Here is an 18948-nt window from a genome sequence, read left to right as displayed (position 1 = left end):
TTGTAAGTCAGTCTCAGTACTGACCGAACCTCCCTACATTTTACCTGAACCAAATTTACTCTATTGAGCGGTTTTAGTTGCTTACTATTGGTGTTATGACTTCGATGCACGAGTTTTCCATATATTTTTTTAATTTTTGGATATTTTCTCTCATAATTTTGGTTCCTTTTGGAATTTTAACATATAATCCTATAATTGATTGTTGCATTGGCTTAGAGAAGACGTTAAATGGATCATACATATAGTTATCAGAGAAAAGCTTATCCTTTAAATGGCTTCGACAATTTCTTCTCGCACTTTTCTACATAATTTTTGGATTTTGCCTGTTTTTGTTGGCTTTCATAGTCACTGTTTGATTGTAATGTCTGTTTGATAATTTATGAATGACAAACATCCTTTTTGTCTCCTCGAGGCTTAACATAGCGTATTTATTAGCTTCCGCTGAAAGCCATTGAATTTAATTAAGTTGATACTACGGGTTTTCTCAAAAATTTTGTGGTTTTAATGTCTTTTTTTCATGTTTGTTAATTCATTGGAGTCAAATTGCTAAAAAAGCATCACACTGCTGTTAAAAATTAATTTGAAAGTAGAGAAGTTTTACTGAAAAATTGACTTCTTAATAGCTTCAAAAATTTTCCCGCTCATTTTTTGCGATGTTCCTGTTTTTGCCTGTGTTCTTTATTTTTTAGGTAGTCGTAAAGTGTTGACCAGTCTCATAAGCTTCTAATTAAAGATTGAAGGAATTATGTTACCCAAAACAGCTATATCATAGCGACTAGTTTTGAAGTTTATGATATTATAGATTTTGAGATTTTTCAGGATTTTTCATATTTTTTGTTTTTATGGTTCTTTTCGTCAACTTGTAACTTTTTTCATCATTGACAGGTCCCATACAATTACTTGTTTTTTAAAAAATTAACATGGTCACCGATATTATGACGTAATTGATGTTTTGTTTGTTGGACAATATGCGTTTTCATAAAAAGTTATGTAAATGGTGTATTTGTGTTTCTTCTTCTCTTCCATTAGCACAATCGCAAAATAACAGATCCAAATGATTTTCAAATATGGCCCAATGGAACTTATTTATTCGTTCAGCATAATTTTAGCTGAATTGGTATAATTAGAAGTTGGAATAGAAGTACATAATTTTCAGACATTAGCTAATTATTTTAATGGCACCAATAATTTGTGTTTTTGCGATGTTTGTTAACTGCTGTTCGAGTTTTTCTGCTTCTTTAGTTTATTTCGATGGCTTAATCTAACCAAAGTCAGGTCCTACTGGTTCCATTATGATTTTTTAGTAAATTTATCAAGAGTTATTTCGTTAAAAGCTAATGATTTTTTAGACTTTTGAAATTATTTGGTTTGAAAAATTTCAATTGATTTTTGAATATCGCCTCTTTATTTCTTCTGTTTGTCGACCTGTTACCTTGTTTTATTAAGGAAATATACTATCTGCAGCGTAGTTAGGAAAACTAATTTTGTGTAGCTAGGGTTTTGTCTGATTGTAATTTGACGTTGATACTAGGTGCTTTTAAATTTAGATTTTGAGTTTATGCCATGCAAATTTGTTTTTGCTTTTTTGTTGTTATTATTGTTTTTTCTCGTAGTCTCTTTAATGGCAGATATCCTTGTAACGAGGCTTGGATTTACTTAATTCAATTATTAGTTTGGTTGTGTAACGATTTTTTTAAACTCAAACTTCTGTTTTTGTGTATCTCTTTGCCAAAAATTTAAGTCAAAAGACAGTTAAGTCAAAAATGTAAATTAGCGCGGGTCGGAACATCATGTGCGAACGCACATTAACGAGCCTCCTTGTTAGTTTTAAGTGCTTTTTACTTGCAGTTGCAAAAAATTATTAAAACAAACCAATTGATCAAGGTCTGTGCTTGAAAACAGCAATGTTTTGCTATAGGTATCCTGATAAATCCGAAAAATTAAACTAAAGGTAGAATACAAATATTCATTTTATCAGCATTTTCTTAAAATCTCAATTTTGAACTGTTCTAGTTTTTTATTGCAGAAGAAAAATAAACAATTAAAATGATTAACCAATAAAATCTAATGGAAAACAGGTACCACCAAGGCAACGCAACAAAATTAATTTTGCAGTTTTCGTCATTAATGACAATGATAAACAAACGAAACAGACTAAATGAACAAAAAAGATTTTCAATACCTCGTGTATTTTGTATGCCTACTACTACCTTAGCTAAGTAATGCACTTGGCCTATTGTATACAGTACAAAAAATTAGGGTGAAAGTAATTGGAAATTCTTCCGTACGAGCAAACTTGTGAAACAAAATAATTTGCAAAGTAATGTACTCCCTCGCCCGAAGCGTTATCATCGTAATCAGTCAACAAATTTGTTTTAGTTTTGACAAATCAGATCGGCTGAAGAAAAATTAAAAGTTAGATAGCTGAAATACGCACCATTTTTTAAAAAAAAATGAAATAGTCATACCTGAAACACATCAGGCAAAAAATGATAAAACAGCGGCTGATAAATCAAAGAGTTCAATTCATTAACCCATAGATAATCCCTTATGACCTCATTTTTGCATCTTGACAATACAACGTGCTGTTTATAAAAAGCGACCTTGCTCTCTAACATTTGTAGGGTACAAAAAAATCAAGATAACATTGGAAGTCGACACATTTACTTAATTCGCATCTGGACAAATATATCTCGATTAATATTATTGGCACTAAAGTGCCGACGTACTGGTTTGTACAATAGTTTTCTTTTACGTATTTGTAAAATCGGTAATTATGAGTAATTTTTATCTATTTTCCTTTTTCAATGTCAAGTCATACCTGCTAGGAGTTTCGTTTGTTTTAGATTTTTTCTCATTCTTGTACTTTCTAATCGAACTTTTTAATTTTTTAGCTGTTCCAATTATTGCCCTTTACCAAAAAATGACTAGAAAAAAAACAACTGCAACTACCAATATGACTGTCCACAATTGTACACAATTAATGCATTTATAGCTTTTAATTTTTGGATGTTTTTTATTCTGGTAGATCTTTCAGAGTTCAGTTCTTTTTATTTGAGATGGCAAATGCAGGCACATATTAGAAGATTCTTTGCCTATATTTATTTATCTTTTGACAGATTTTTACAAATCAAAGCTGACCACCTGAAAAAGGGAACTCTCTTCGAGGACTCAGACTTCCCACCTGATATCAATTCCATAGACCCCGGAAACCCTGCCAAGTACGACGAATATGACATCAAGTGGCTGCGACCTGGGGAGATGTTTGAGAAGCCTGCCATGTTTATTGACGGTGCCAGCAAGCTGGATATTTGCCAGGGAATGCTGGGTTTGTAAATTTGACGTTGAAGTTGACGCCTTAGTTATAAAGTATGCATCTTTGCCATTATAGAGCCACAAATTAACTACCCACCCCCCCCCCCCCCGACAATCACATACAACCTATCACGTGATTGCATCTATATTTCGCGAGCAGATGTTAGAGGACGGAGCTGAAAAATTTGCGTTCTTCTCAACTTTTCAGTACGTCTCTGAGAATTTGTCATTCAGACAAAATTGGTCGTAATCAATTTTCTCAATGCAAAAAAGAGTTTAGCAAGTTTGCGGTCTTGGTCTGGTTTTTAATCTATGGCAGCATATTCGAGACCAGGGTCTGGCTTCAGTCTGCTCATAGGTAAATTCCGGCGCCCAGATCTCCGGATGGTTTATGATTGGTTATATTATGTGGGGCACGGTCACTCGAACCTTTGATCAAAGATCACTTTTTGACCTATTTATGTTTTTTAGATTGGTCCCAATATAATGAAAATGAAATTGCAACCAAAAAGAACTTTTTTTATCTACTATACATTTATTGATGATATTATCAGACACTATAACTTCAAAAACATCAAAATTAATCAGTATAACCGGGTTGACCACCATAAAAGAAACTTACCAATCATGAAACGCCATGAACAGATTTTATGAAAACTTACCAAACAACGATCATAATTTTTTTGATTTTGAGTGACAAACAGTCCAAGGTGCCACCAGTTGCTCCAAAACAACGTTTCTGTGCATGAAATTACATAAATTCGGTTTTTTAATTTGATGGTGCAGCTATATGCTGAAATTAATTTAACAGGTTTTTCTATTAAGTTTTTCCCTCTTCCACTAAACAGTAACAAGTTTTGCTGCACTAAGTGTGATTTTGAAAAATAGAAAAGTTCACATGACAGAGAACGAAATGAAATTTGAGATGAAAGAACTAGGGAAGATTTGTCTTAAATATGCTCAAGCAATTGGTCGTTTCTCTGAGGACGCTGCTGAGCGGTGTTTCGTTTGCCGACTTGCGCAGCTGAAAACTGCTCTTAGTGTTTGCTGAGTGTCCTTCAAATTAAAAAATTTCAAATGAGATTTTGAAGAAGCGTTCGTTATATCGCTGAAGTTCAGTTTAAAAGTTTTTTTAACTTATTAAGTACCAAAACTTGCTTACCATAGAAACGGCCATATGTTCATTACGTTGCCTGTCCTACAAAATCAGCGTAGTCCACTTTTGTGGAAACGAGTGTCGACATTTTGTCACGCATTCTTGCGTGGGAGAAAGATGGAAAAATTGTGGACAAGAGTGACAAGAAAACTGCAGACAACACGTAGAAATTTTTGTCACTGATCTCATGAAATTAATGTTTTCTTGTCATAAAGGTCCGCAATTTGTGAGCAATGGTATCGTCATAACAGCACCTCATCCTTCAATTTATATTCATTTTGATAGGAAGTACTAATTAAAGCACACTTTTTGCTCCTTTTATCAGTTTCAAAAGCCGTGATGGATCAAACTAATAATTATTCCTTACTTTAAATCAAGTTTTGAACCCTTAATTTAAGTTCAAGACTTTGACGGATTAAAAATATAATTGCTCCTCACTGCATTTTGATAAGAGCCATTTATATCCCCTTTGTCTCCTTTAATCAGTTTTAGAGGCCTTGAGCGGAAAGTAGTTACCTTAGCGCAGATGTTAGTGACGCAAATTTCCGGAAAATAGTCACACAAATGTGTCTGCCTTTCTCGCGTGTCATCAAATTCCTCAATCGCGGACATCAGTGGCAAATATTTCCAATTTTTATTAAACTTGGAATGTATTACCTCACTGTCACTGTTGTCCGCAAAAGCTCATAACGTCTAATCGTAAAATATGGGGGACTGGGCAATGCCGACATTAGCAAGCAAATTTGGTTGCTCAAATTGTAGGATCGGCGACGTAATTTGGTTCGTTACTAACCACAGTAAGAACATATAGAGTTTTTTATGACTTGAATGGACCATATGTGGTCCGTAATGTGGTAAGTGGTGTACTATATGTGGTACGTAAGTTCGGTCAACTCGGGTTACCACACTCAAAAAAACTTTTAAAAGGACACATTTTCTCTTCAACTGCATTCTAGGTTTTCTCGAATGAATCACACAAGAAGACGCTCAATTACATGATAAATAAAGTACGCACAATTCCCTTGGGATTAATCTTATATTTTAACTCGGTCACTTGCCTCATACGCTCGTCCACTCAAGCATTGCTTAATAATCATCACCAAGACAAATTGTTATGATTTAACACGTGGAAGTTTAATATTGCGAATCATTTCAGCTGTGCACTTTCCATGCCAAACCACGGTGTAGAAAACTGCAGCTTTTGCAATTTTGTTGTTCTCTTGATCAGATAGATTTGATTGCACAAAACTCTGTAATATATTGGAATAATCAGAAGCAGCGTTGCTCGAGATTTTGCACAATGGTCTTTGTTAGTTCTAATCGGAAGTCACATTATTCGGGGATGATCTAATCAGAGACGACATCTGGCGCATAACGAGGGTAGACTAATCTTGAATCAATGCAGTATTGTATGGTCTGATTCAAGATCATTTTGATTGTGGATTTTTACCTTAGTCGTAAAAAACTTAATAGCTGTCAAAAGTTGTAGAAGCTGTAGAACTTGAGCTAATTTTTCTTAGTTTATTCGTTTTTTTCAATAACGCGATCAATCTATAGGGTAATTTTTCACAAACGGGGAAATTTGCATAAATGTTTTGATTATTATCAGGTGATTGCTGGCTTCTGGCCTCAATAGCCAGTTTGACGCAAGACAAGGAACACTTGAACAAGGTAGTGCCTCCCGACCAGGGATTTGAGAAGGACCAGTACTGTGGGGCGTTCCGCTTCTGTTTCTGGCAATTCGGAGAATGGGTCGAGGTCATCATTGACGACAGGTAAACATCCTATTTTGGAGGCTGATAGGACCAAAATAATCTAGTATTTGAGCTCAAGTATTTGAGCAAAATAATCTCCAGAACTCAATGTGTGAAAGGAAATTAGTTTTAATCGAAGAAAACACTTTGCCCTTTATTGGTCATATACAACGCAATATCCCAGCTGTGTAAAAACCCAGCTTGTTGCAATTTAAGCTAACAAAAATGCAATTTCACAAAAGTTTTGATGCAATGGTTTTGACGATTTTCGACTTCAAAAAGCACAAGTTTTAAATAATATACATTCTTTGAATCATATTATGTCGCAACTTAGGGACATAATGATTAGGGTCATTTCTGAGAGGATTAAATTTTTTGCACGGAAAATGCTAGCTACGTTTCTTTCAAAACGACAAATTTTCAAAGAAAAGTAACTTCGCATATTAGGAAGAAGTTCGCGTGGGCAATGCCGTTTCATTTAGTCATTAGGCGTTATTTTTGGATTTTATGGAAAAAATAACTTTATTCCATATCATTAATAATATTAATAACTTTCATAACAATAAAACTTAAACTATAAACTTATTTTAATGAAGAGACAATTATGTATTTCTTATAATCACTATCGATTGAAATGAGAAAAATATTTAACAATTGCTCGAGCCTTCTTCTCATTTGTTACTTCAAAATGTGGCGAGGAATTGAAGACCCCCCCCCCCTCCACTCACCCTCAAGACTACCAATTTAAACACCAAAAACTGACAGTCCGAAAGGAATACAAGAGCTGCTTCTATATTTATTATTTTAGTTTTATTGAAACTATTACATGATATAATCTGCATCTGCTGTAATTTTTAGGCTGCCAACTAGCAAAGGAAAACTGATCTTTGTTCATTCGGCCGATTATGGCGAAATGTGGTCGGCTCTACTTGAAAAAGCCTACGCCAAGTTATTCAAAAGCTATGAGGCGCTCAGAGGCGGGCGGATTGGAGAGGCTCTAGTTGATTTCACAGGAGGAATTGCAGAGTCCATCAAACTTGAAAATCCTCCCAAGAATCTCTACAAAAGGATACAGAGGGCCTATGAGCGAAAAAATTTGATGGGATGTTCTATTGACTCAACAGGTAACGCATTTTAGCACAATTCTTACAGCAGCATCAGCAACAACACACGCAACTTCACCCCCAAAAAATTCAGCGCATTTCAACAGTTTTGCAAAATCTTGACGTTTTAGTATGCTCTGATATTTCTGGTCCTCTTAAAACATTTAGCATAATGAAGTGGAATTCTAAGACATATTCAGCTCTTACTTTCTTTGAGTGTATTGTTTTTCCGTTACAAAGTTAGACAATAATTTACTTTTGATTAAAATTTTCTTTAATGGCAAATGATAGACAGTCTTTCCGAACCCGAGAAGTTCAACCGACTCTAAAGTATTGAAAACCAAAGGTATCGACTGATCTTTAACAATGTGTTTGATCAAAACTGGCCAAAAAATTTAATGCCATAGTTCTTTACTTTATTTTTGAAATATCTTTATATAATGTTTTCCTAAGCCCAATATCTACAAATAAAAGTAATTTTCGTGGACATCAGCTTGCCAATGTTTCTGTTTCAGGAATCATTTCAAAAATGCTGGTTAAGTGAACAAAGGGACAAACTATATGAGAAAAAAGTAAAAAAAAAAAACAAACATTATTCGGCTAAATTCTGCTTTTTTGTTGTATCGAGTAATGTTGGGTTAAAATGTACTGCAAGCAAAGCACTTTTTTCTTGATCCTCCATTATATCTATCAAGAAAACAACTTTAACATTTTCTATGCCATAACTTGATAATTCCGGCTTGCTGCCTTGACATTCATAATTCTCAGAATATTACAGAAATATTTCATGGATATCGATTGAGTTTTTTATGATACGTTTCTGGAACTACTTCACAAGAGCATTATTATCTTTTTCTTAAAATTAACCATCTAGGCTGTTGCAAAATCAATCCAATAGGAAACAGCTAAAAAGACTATTGGCAGGTATAATGGGTCTAGAACAGTTTTCACGACATTTCATCACAAAAATAATTTTCCGAAAAGAATAAAAAATACGGACAACTTTTCTTTGCAAAATTTTCAATTTTTTAACGACAAATTGCAAAACATTTTGCGTTGATTTTTGGGAAAACATTACGTAAAATGAATAGTTTGTGATATTTCCGCTGCTTTGTTCCAATATATAGATTTTTAATGACTGCTCAACTTGCTCTTTTCCCCCAGAGAAAAATGCAAAATTAATCAGAAACTGTTTTCTTTGGAACATGATTGCAAAAATTTAGTCCGATTTTCCATGAACCGCAGCACCATCATATTTCAGGAATGATTCAATTTCTTCTAGTAGTCAATCAATTTATCTCTAGTGAAAATTTTCTTAACGGTTAATTTATAACAGTTTCTTGACCCAGTTAAGGACAATTTTGTGAAACGAAAGTTGCCTGATAGTAACCATAAAATAAATTATGTTACACAAGTTTCCCTCATGATTTGATTATATTTGTCGCTAAGGGATCATTGATGTTATTATAAACGATCAGATAACAAAAGAGCATTTTTTGATGTTTTGAGCACTTTGTCCACCAAGGTTATTTAAAGCTTAAAATGATACTGATTTGAATGTTTGACAGATAGTTTACCACTAACATTAAGTATGACCCTCATTACACTATGGTACCAAGAGCTAATTTCAACATGGCTTCTGCTTTTAAAGCATGATTCGTGCTTCATTAGCTTTATTTGCGCTACGGCGTTAACAGGGTGTGAATTTTAGAAGTTTTAAGAGAATTTTTATTCTTACTTTCTCTGCTTAAATAGAAAATATTGTTAAACCACTTTATTTTTTCACCGCTGGCCAAGTTGTTGCGCTACGAGATGTCGAATTTCATGAACAAAAATCCAAAGCAACACAACTTGAAGTCGAGATTCAGTGCACAACTCGCATACGCTTTTTTTCTTGAAAAATATCAGTTTCGGGGCGCAAGAATCGAGCGAAAGACCCCCAAAATTGTCGAAAAAGCTCCATAAAAAATAGTTATTGATGTTTTGAAGGATCCCAAATTTTCACTGGAGCGCATTAGAGTGGCCCATAACGCTTTCTCCTGCTATGATACACTTTGCAGAGGTACAGTTAGACGAATTCTCAAAAACAATGGTGTTTTTTTTGAGAAACCCAGCAAAAAATCTGGTTTGAAGAAGAAAAGCAATAGTTTTCGTTCAAAATTGTGTATCATTATGCTCAAGAAACCTTGCAATTTTTTGCAAAATTCTGTTTTTACTGATGAAACAATGATTGGCATCTCCAGCGATGGAATTGTATGAGTTTTTCCAAGAGATGGAACGAGACTTTGTAAAAAAAAACGCAACAAAATTTGAGTTAGGACAAACGATCTCTTGTGTTTTGGTTTGCAATACGATTTGAAGGATGAAAAATACTTGTTATGTGTCCGAACAACCTCAATGCTGCCTTTTTCGGAAATTAAAAGAAATACGAAAAACAATTGCATTTCCTGGACATTATTTTTCAACAAGATATGGCTCCTGTGCATATATCGACGATTATAGGTAAGTTTTCCAAGAAAAAAGTGGAAGGCATTGAAATGGACAGCATAGAGCCCAGATCTGAATCCTATTGAAAATATGGGGGCAATTTTGAAGCAGCGATTACGAAAACAGAGAGTTTTTTGGTAAAATTTAGAAGATAAAGTGTCTGAAATTTGGAGAGAAATTAACGCAGATTTCGTGAGAAACCTGTGTCGAAAATATACAAATCGTCTGCTAGACGTGACGTTAAAAGAACAAAACAGGTAATTACGCGTTATTAACGAACAAATTTGGACCCAAAATGTTTTATTATTTGATGATTGTATTGCTTTTTGAAAATCTTTAGGCGTCCGTAGCTTTTTGGTACCATCGTGTATATTCATAGATTGATATTTTAGCTGTCTTCAAAGTTTGAACTTACTTGATCATAAGATCAACAGCCCTATTAATTGTTTATTGATTTCTTCAGGTACTATTGAAGAAAAAACGGAAAAGGGACTTGTGAAAGCCCATGCATACAGTGTCACTGGTGTTGCGGTTGTTAACGGAACCCAGCTAATCCGAGTCCGGAACCCTTGGGGTAATGAACGAGAGTGGAACGGACACTGGAGTGACGAATCTGACGAATGGAACAAAGTCTCCACCAAAGAAAAAGCGGAATTAGGAGTCACTTACGATCACGACGGAGAATTTTGGATGTCTTTTAAGGACTTCATTTGTGAATTTTCGTAGTTCACAATTTGTCACAAGTTATCTTGCGATACTGAATCGAACATGCATTTCAGCATCTCTGAACGAGAAGGCTCGTGGGTTAAAGGAGTATCAGCTGGAGGGTGCAGAAATTACCCGGAAACTTTTGGAACAAACCCACAATATAGGGTGACCTTGACCGATCCCGATCCCGACGATGAAGACGATGATGATGCTTGCTTATTGATTGTTTCTCTGATGCAGAAGAATTCCCGAGGGTACTTGCACTCCCCTCTGTCAATTGGGTTCATGATTTACCCACTCGATGATGACGCATACTTGTACTTTGAGGACGATGACCGGATTGCCAAGAAATACTTCTGGCAGCACAAGTCATGTGGAAGCACGCCCCGGCACAAATGTAACCGGGAAATTCTCGGAACGTTTTGGCTCCCAGCAGGCGAATATGTTATCATTCCCAGTACTTACGAGCCAAACGAGGAGGGCGATTTCTACTTACGTCTGCTTACAGAGACATCGGCTAATAAGATAAATTAAATCGAAAACTGGGCCTATTTTACAGCCTAAGGTACATATGTAAACATGATTGAAACGTTTATCCTACTATATTTAGTTCAATTAACATTTTTCACCGGGAAATCAATGCTGCCCAAGTTGAGGTGCCAGACATAAGTAACCCCTGATCACGCCATTTTGGTACGTCTGGTTAGTGCTAGGCGAAATTATTTGAGAAAACAATTACCATTATTTGCTCCCAAATGTTTCAGTCTTTGTTTTGCATCAACAAAAACATTCGTCATAAAACTATAGATGAAAGGAAAGAGCTCACTTATTGCTCTGAGGTCGGACTTCAGTTTGAAATATGATCAGACTGTGTTCATACTTTGAAAATTCTGAACAGACCACGCGAGACCTCTTCGGCCTCTAGTCAGAAGTTTGTGTGACCATTGTACAGACTATCGCGCGACCATAAAGCTTTCCAGAACCCCTAAATTGTGTCCCACCATAACCGTGTGCGACTCAAATGGCCTCATCAGAAGTTGCTTTAATCCGTCACCTCTGTCACCTCTGCCTGAGTTTTCTCAAGCATTCCGTGGTACGAATAAATTTGTTATTCTCAAATTTTCTTGCATTTGTTCTTAAATTGAACTCCAGAATACACTTTTTGCAACTATAAGTTTTCTATAGTGGGTCAGATAAAGTGAATCAAAGTCTGCTCAAAGTATTTGCGGTTTAATTTGAGCTGATAAATAAATTCAAAATTGATCACCTAATTTTGGTCGTAGAATCGCTGCATGAAATCTGTTGTTGAAAAGCAGACTAAGAGATTGTCTTTTGAATACAATTTTTGCTCCGATTGTCTCAGAGCGCTAAAAAAATATTTGACATTAAGATACTGAGATTAAGATTTTTATGTTGTTCTCGATGAGATTGTTCGTCACGTCATAAACTGATTGAAAAGGCAAAAACTTGATCAACAGATTCTCTGAACTTCTCTTTTGAAAAACTGAACTGCTTGTCAAAATTGTAAAACTATTTTGGAAAAGCATTCACTGTAGACTCAAAATCTCTGCTAGTTCTTGTTCATTTCAAAATCATTTGGAGACTATCTTTCTTTTTCTTTAGTCTGGTTACATTATAAAGTATAGAGTTACCTGAAACGGGGACCTTTGAGCAAAATAATGACAGTCGACTCTCCACTCTCATTTTGTTTTATCGGCGCTTACGCATTTATTATTCGTACTTTTAAAAAGATTTCATATAATGCTTAAAATCTATGTGTTCTGAAGATTTTTCATCTCAACTTCAAAAGTTTCAAGAAGAGTTTTTTTATTGAGCCAAGACACGTAGTATTAATAGAAATACTAATTCTAGCTTTGATAATATTGTGAATATATTTAACATCCATTTGTTTCTTCAATCGGAATTTAGTCTAATTTTTCAATTTTTGCCCGCGCTTTGATAATTTGATTCTAGCAGAGGTCAATGTCAAAAAAATTATATTGTCACACTGTAATTTTACGGTAAATCTAGATTATTTGATTTAAAAAATATTTTTTTAAATGTAAACAGGAACTATGTTCTGAATTTTTTGCTAAACATTTTCGCAGCTGACACCCACTCAATTGCTTTAGAGAGAAGTCGATATAGAAGAAAGAAGCCGTAGAGAGAATGTGCAATAGATATGAAAATCTTCTTTTGATCTTTGAATAGCTGCATGAAACTTGAAACACATCAACAAAAATAAAGTAAATCAAAACAAAAACGAATAAGCTGAAAACTCTTCAGTGTTGACATTACACTCATCCCCCCCCCAAAAAAAGTCAATGATAACCATTTTGAGAAATTTTTATTCAATATCTTTAACACATAACCGCCTTCTGTCAACTAAAAAAATCCTCAACTTGGTTTTTGACATTTTACAGAAAGAAGAAAAAGAAGAGTTCAGCCAACACAGTTGAAAGAAAACGAAAACAAGATTACAGACCTCATCAGGCAACAGGAATCTGGATCTAGAGTCGACTAATTGATTCACAAGAAGAAGAAACAATTACCCGGGTCGAGGTGTCACAGCCATTCAACGCAAAATTATGTAAGATAAGCGGTTAATGCGGAAATTTTTGTAAGATAGGCGGTGAATGCGGTGAAATTATATAAATCAGGCGGTGAAAACGGTGAAAGCAAAACTTTATTGCCTGGTAGCTCTGCAATTGCATAATTTAATCGCCGAATTTAGCGGTGAACTTACAAAAATTCACCACATTTAACCGCTAAAATATGTAATTTCACCGCTAAAAATTGCAAATCTTACAAAAGTTCACCGCGCATTTTTTGCAGAAAGTAGAGTGAATTCGATTTATATTCAAACAAAAAATAATAGAATTTAATGAGTGATGGCGCACAGAGAGAGATGGCCCAAATGGTCTCATCAGAAGTTGCTTTAATCCGTCACCTCTGCCTGAGTTTTCTCAAGCATTCCGTGGTACGAATAAATTTGTTATTCTCAAATTTTCTTGCATTTGTTCTTAAATTGAATTCCAGAATACACTTTTTGCAACTATAAGTTTTCTATAAAGGGTCAGATAAAGTGAATCAAAGTCTGCTCAAAGAATTTGCGGTTTAATTTGAGCTGATAAATAAATTCAAAATTGATCACCTAATTTTGGTCGTAGAATCGCTGCATGAAATCTGTTGTTGAAAAGCAGACTAAGAGATTGTCTTTTGAATACAATTTTTGCTCCGATTGTCTCAGAGCGCTAAAAAAATATTTGACATTAAGATACTGAGATTAAGATTTTTATGTTGTTCTCGATGAGATTGTTCGTGACGTCATAAACTGATTGAAAAGGCAAAAACTTGAACAACAGACTGGAGGCGAGCAAATTAAAACTCAATCATATGAAGAGAGAAAAATTGAAAATATGTTGAGCAGAACCAGCGAAAAAATTAATTGAATGAGCGGATAAAAAGAGCGAAAGAGCGTTGGAAATGAGCACAACTTAAGTTGTTTTTTTGTCGGTTCTAATTCACATCTACACCAATTAATTTTTTGTTCGGGGTCTTTTTCAGATCATAAAATGCAAATAAACGCATATGACTCAAAGTTAACTAAACGAATTCATGCGTAGATTCTCTGAACTTCTCTTTTGAAAAACTGAACTGCTTGTCAAAATTGTAAAACTATTTTGGAAAAGCATTCACTGTAGACTCAAAATCTCTGCTAGTTCTTGTTCATTTCAAAATCATTTGGAGACTATCTTTCTTTTTCTTTAGTCTGGTTACATTATAAAGTATAGAGTTACCTGAAACGGGGACCATTGAGCAAAATAATGACAGTCGACTCTCCACTCTCATTTTGTTTTATCGGCGCTTACGCATTTATTATTCGTATTTTTAAAAAGATTTCATATAATGCTTAAAATCTATGTGTTCTGAAGATTTTTCATCTCAACTTCAAAAGTTTCAAGAAGAGTTTTTTTATTGAGCCAAGACACGTAGTATTAATAGAAATACTCATTCTAGCTTTGATAATATTGTGAATATATTTAACATCCATTTGTTTCTTCAATCGGAATTTAGTCTAATTTTTCAATTTTTGCCAGCGCTTTGATAATTTGATTCTAGCAGAGGTCAATGTCAAAAAAATTATATTGTCACACTGTATTTTTACGGTAAATCTAGATTATTTGATTTAAAAAATATTTATTTAAATGTAAACAGGAACTATGTTCTGAATTTTTTGCTAAACATTTTCGCAGCTGACACCCACTCAATTGCTTTAGAGAGAAGTCGATATAGAAGAAAGAAGCCGTAGAGAGAATGTGCAATAGATATGAAAATCTTTTTTTGATCTTTGAATAGCTGCATGAAACTTGAAACACATCAACAAAAATAAAGTAAATCAAAACAAAAACGAATAAGCTGAAAACTCTTCAGTGTTGACATTACACTCATCCCCCCCCAAAAAAAAAGTCAATGATAACCATTTTGAGAAATTTTTATTCAATATCTTTAACACATGACCGCCTTCTGTCAACTAAAAAAATCCTCAACTTGGTTTTTGACATTTTACAGAAAGAAGAAAAAGAAGAGTTCAGCCAACACAGTTGAAAGAAAACGAAAACAAGATTACAGACCTCATCAGGCAACAGGAATCTGGATCTAGAGTCGACTAATTGATACACAAGAAGAAGAAACAATTACCCGGGTCGAGGTGTCACCGCCATTCAACGCAAAATTATGTAAGATAAGCGGTTAATGCGGAAATTTTTGTAAGATAGGCGGTGAATGCGGTGAAATTATATAAATCAGGCGGTGAAAACGGTGAAAAAAAAATTTATTGCCTGGTAGCTCTGCAATTGCATAATTTAATTGCCGAATTTAGCGGTGAACTTACAAAAACTCACCACATTTAACCGCTAAAATATGTAATTTCACCGCTAAAAAATGCAAATCTTACAAAAGTTCACCGCGCATGTTTTGCAGAAAGTAGAGTGAATTCGATTTATATTCAAACAAAAAAAATAGAATTTAGTGAGAGATGGCGCAGTGGAAGAAGAAGTGGATGGGATGCAGGAGGTGAGAGGTTCGGACCCTTGTAAGGGCGATGAAATTACATATTTTAGCGGTGAATTGTAGTGAATTTTTGTAAGATCACCGCTTAGTCTAGCGGTGAACTTACATAATTTCGCCGCATTCACCGCATTTCACCGCAAAATTATGTACGAAATTTGCGGTGAAAAAACTAACTTTTCACCGCTTATCTTACATACTTTTGCATTTTTTCCCGACCCGGGTAAACACTTATTTTGAAAACCAAACATAATGATGATGTTAACTTATTAAAAAATTGCTTTCCAGAAAATTCTTCGACTTCCCCTCAATCTGTTTTTGCAGACTCTTTGTTATTTCTCCATTCATCAGAGCCGAGAGCATTTTTATGATTGACACAATCAGTTTTGTCATGTAGATAAGAAAATAACTGAAAATACCGAAGAACTAAATAGCAATGCTCCCGGACAAGGGATCGCCGATTCAACTCAATGACGAATTGACAAGAGATAAAAACACGGGCCGAGAACTGGTCGTTAACTGAAAACAATTAACTGCCAATTACGCCATCAAAAAACAATTTTTTACCGAAAATGTACGTAACGAGTCGCAATTGCCCAGCAATCATTAAATCTTTTCTGTTACCCGCATTTTGTTATTTCGAAGCACCAATGCAAACGCCGCCTTGGTTCCTGCTTATGGAGCATATCTGTGACAAACTGACTGCGAGAACTCATGCGAAAACATTGTGTGAATGGAAAACTCATGAGAACAAAAAGTTAGTGTTTTTTACTATCTTTCTTAGAAGTCTTTGAAGATGAGAAGGGTTTGCAATTCACCAAATTATCTTTGAAATATGATAAAGATTAAGCAAACTTGGCCCTAACCACTTTGAAATTCTCCGCTTTAGAACTCTCCATTTTCAGAATAGATTGTATTGCGTTGAGAACATATCAAGATTTCACGCATTTTGAAGTTATTGCAACAAAAAGGATAAGGTAAATTTCATAAATTTGGTGGCCTGTATTGCAATTCTAGTCTACTATTATTACGTCCCATAAAATTGCTGTCTAATGAAACTTTTTTAGTGGAAAAATTGTTTCAGATTGTAGTAAAACGAACAGTTTTTGTAGAAAGCAAAGAAACTAGTGATTTGTACGCTGAATGTGTCCAATTAGAGAGTAAACAATTTAGGCTCCAATAGTTTTCTGCAAAGACTCCTGAAATGCATAATGAGCACCATCCATCGGAATCTGGTTCTAATTTCAACAAATGAGGAAAAACGTCTAAAAACTCAAAAATGACCAGTAAAAGCTCAGATTTGACAACGGAGTGAAATATTTAGAGAGAAAAAGCTTTACGAATGGAAATGCTTAACAAAATATATGAATTTTTGAGAAAAAGAAAATTTCATGAAATTTGATCAAAATTCATCATAAAAACATTTCAAACTTTATGAAATATGCATATTTGGAAACAACGCAATGCAAAAAATGATACCCATTTGGGCTGCAGTACCTTTAGAAAATAGAAACGCCTACAATGCACCATCAACTACCGAAAAAACTTCGGAACACTTCTAAATTTTGGAAAAATGGAAAAAAATGGACCACTGTTGATTATTATCATAGTCTTGAAAATAATTTTTTAGTGCGTCTCCTTCCTGTTTGCAATGCTTCTTGTCTTGCTTTCTTCTTCTTCAACCATCAAATATTTTGGAACTTTTTGTGCCTCGCTCTGATTTGCTTCGGAAACTAATAATTTTTCGGTTTATCCTGTCTTTTTGTTATTTCATCTTTCCTGTCAAAACTCAAAAAGGACTAAAACCGAAATTTTTACAATTTGGGACTCCAAATTTGTCCACCCCCGAGTTTTGTAGGGGAAAAGCCGAGCAACAGTATTCCTAAGGGAAAACCAACGGTCTTAGCACTTGGTTAGGGCAACCTCTAAGCTACCCATGGACCCACGAACGCTCTTCCATCAGACCCTCAAGTGTCGCTTTCAACACTTATTTGATGCAAAAATGCAAATTTTAATATATTTCTGATCTATATCTAATTTTTTTTATATGTTAATCGCGTGAACTCTTGTACTTGTTTATGGCCAAATGGCGTATTTTCGGGCATCTAGTGCTACGTAATAACCATCCGTGTTTTTGTCAACAGAAGCATTTATTGCAGTAACTTGAACCAGTGTAAATATGGACCTATTTAATACTTATTAAATATAAATCAATTTACTTGATTGGCCAATCAGAGTCGAGTTATGATGTTATAGATGATATTTACCTTATTATTTACTTTAACTCGTTTATTTGGATAGTGAAACTGTTTCGATTTCAGAACCATTAGAAACTGTTACCAAGAGCAGTTCTCACTCAGAATAGACTAATTTTGATTCTTCATCAACTGCAGTATTTTATTCTAAATTTTGCTAGGTCTTAAGATAATTTAGAATTTAGGTTAATTGAGCTTTCTTATAAGAAGTTTGCAACAACCCTAGCTATTGGTGGAAGCCTTACAAACTTCAGCACGAGATTGTTCATAGAACAACACTGAGGATTTGCTTAACTTCAGTTAACAAATTAAAGTTAGAGTCCTTTAAACGTCCGGGCAACTTATTGTTTCCATGAAATCATTAAACAATAGGATTGAGTGAAGAACCAGGTCGGTGTAAAACTCGAGAACCAGGCTGTGATATTTCCATTGTGCTGAGATTCTTGAGCAGCCGCAACAGCCCTTGAGAGACAAAATTTTTGTATATATATTGAACCAGATTATTAGAACAAGGAAATGTTCATAAAAATTGAATAACAAATTTTCAGCAAATTTTGTGAAATCTTTTATTGGCTGTCATCGTTAGAAAATCAAATTGAAAAAAAAATAAAGTTCATGAAGTAATACTATTTTGTGCATAAAGTTTTTTGCGCATGATTTAGTTTTGTACGGACAAATTGTCGGTGTTAAAACTATATCAAGATATCTTTTTCTGTAATCACCAAACAACTCTTTCAAGTGGTCAGAAGAACTGAAAAAAGAAAAACAAAACATTGAATGATTTTGAAAAGCATGCAAAAATGAGACACGCCAAATTTAACAGGTTCGGTGAGACGGATTTGGGTCATGGATAGTGGTATCCAGTGCAACCCAAAATGTTTAGTGCAGAGAAAATCGATGCTATAACGCTCCATGCAAAAAAGGAAGCCTTGAGTTCTCGGCTCAAAATCTTTTGAGTCTATTTATTGTCTTATAGGTTATGGGAGATATAACTTCAGCACCCAATATTGACAACTGGACGTTTGGATTTTCATTTACAGACTGCAATTTCTCTCAGATATCGATTTCATATTTCCAACAAAAACAGGAAATTTTTCATT

At 34.5% G+C, this 18948-nt stretch overlaps 1 protein-coding gene across 1 annotated transcript in view; it reads left to right on the top strand.

Moving 5' to 3' along the window:
• Positions 1-18948, top strand: part of LOC142353471 (calpain-B-like) — a 32307-nt gene that overhangs the window by 3802 nt on the left and 9557 nt on the right. Inside the window, exons 2-4 of the mRNA XM_075405725.1 lie at positions 3120-3328; positions 6081-6246; positions 7084-7349. Of these exons, the coding sequence (XP_075261840.1) occupies positions 3120-3328; positions 6081-6246; positions 7084-7349 (641 nt within the window). The remainder of the gene's footprint in view (positions 1-3119; positions 3329-6080; positions 6247-7083; positions 7350-18948) is intronic.

The sequence above is a fragment of the Convolutriloba macropyga genome, chromosome 14 (genome assembly GCF_964194025.1).
Source record: "Convolutriloba macropyga chromosome 14, txConMacr16.3, whole genome shotgun sequence".
NCBI classification, from domain to species: domain Eukaryota; kingdom Metazoa; phylum Xenacoelomorpha; order Acoela; family Convolutidae; genus Convolutriloba; species Convolutriloba macropyga.
Note: the sequence above shows the minus strand (reverse complement) of the source record. Positions and strands in the feature narration are given on the sequence as shown.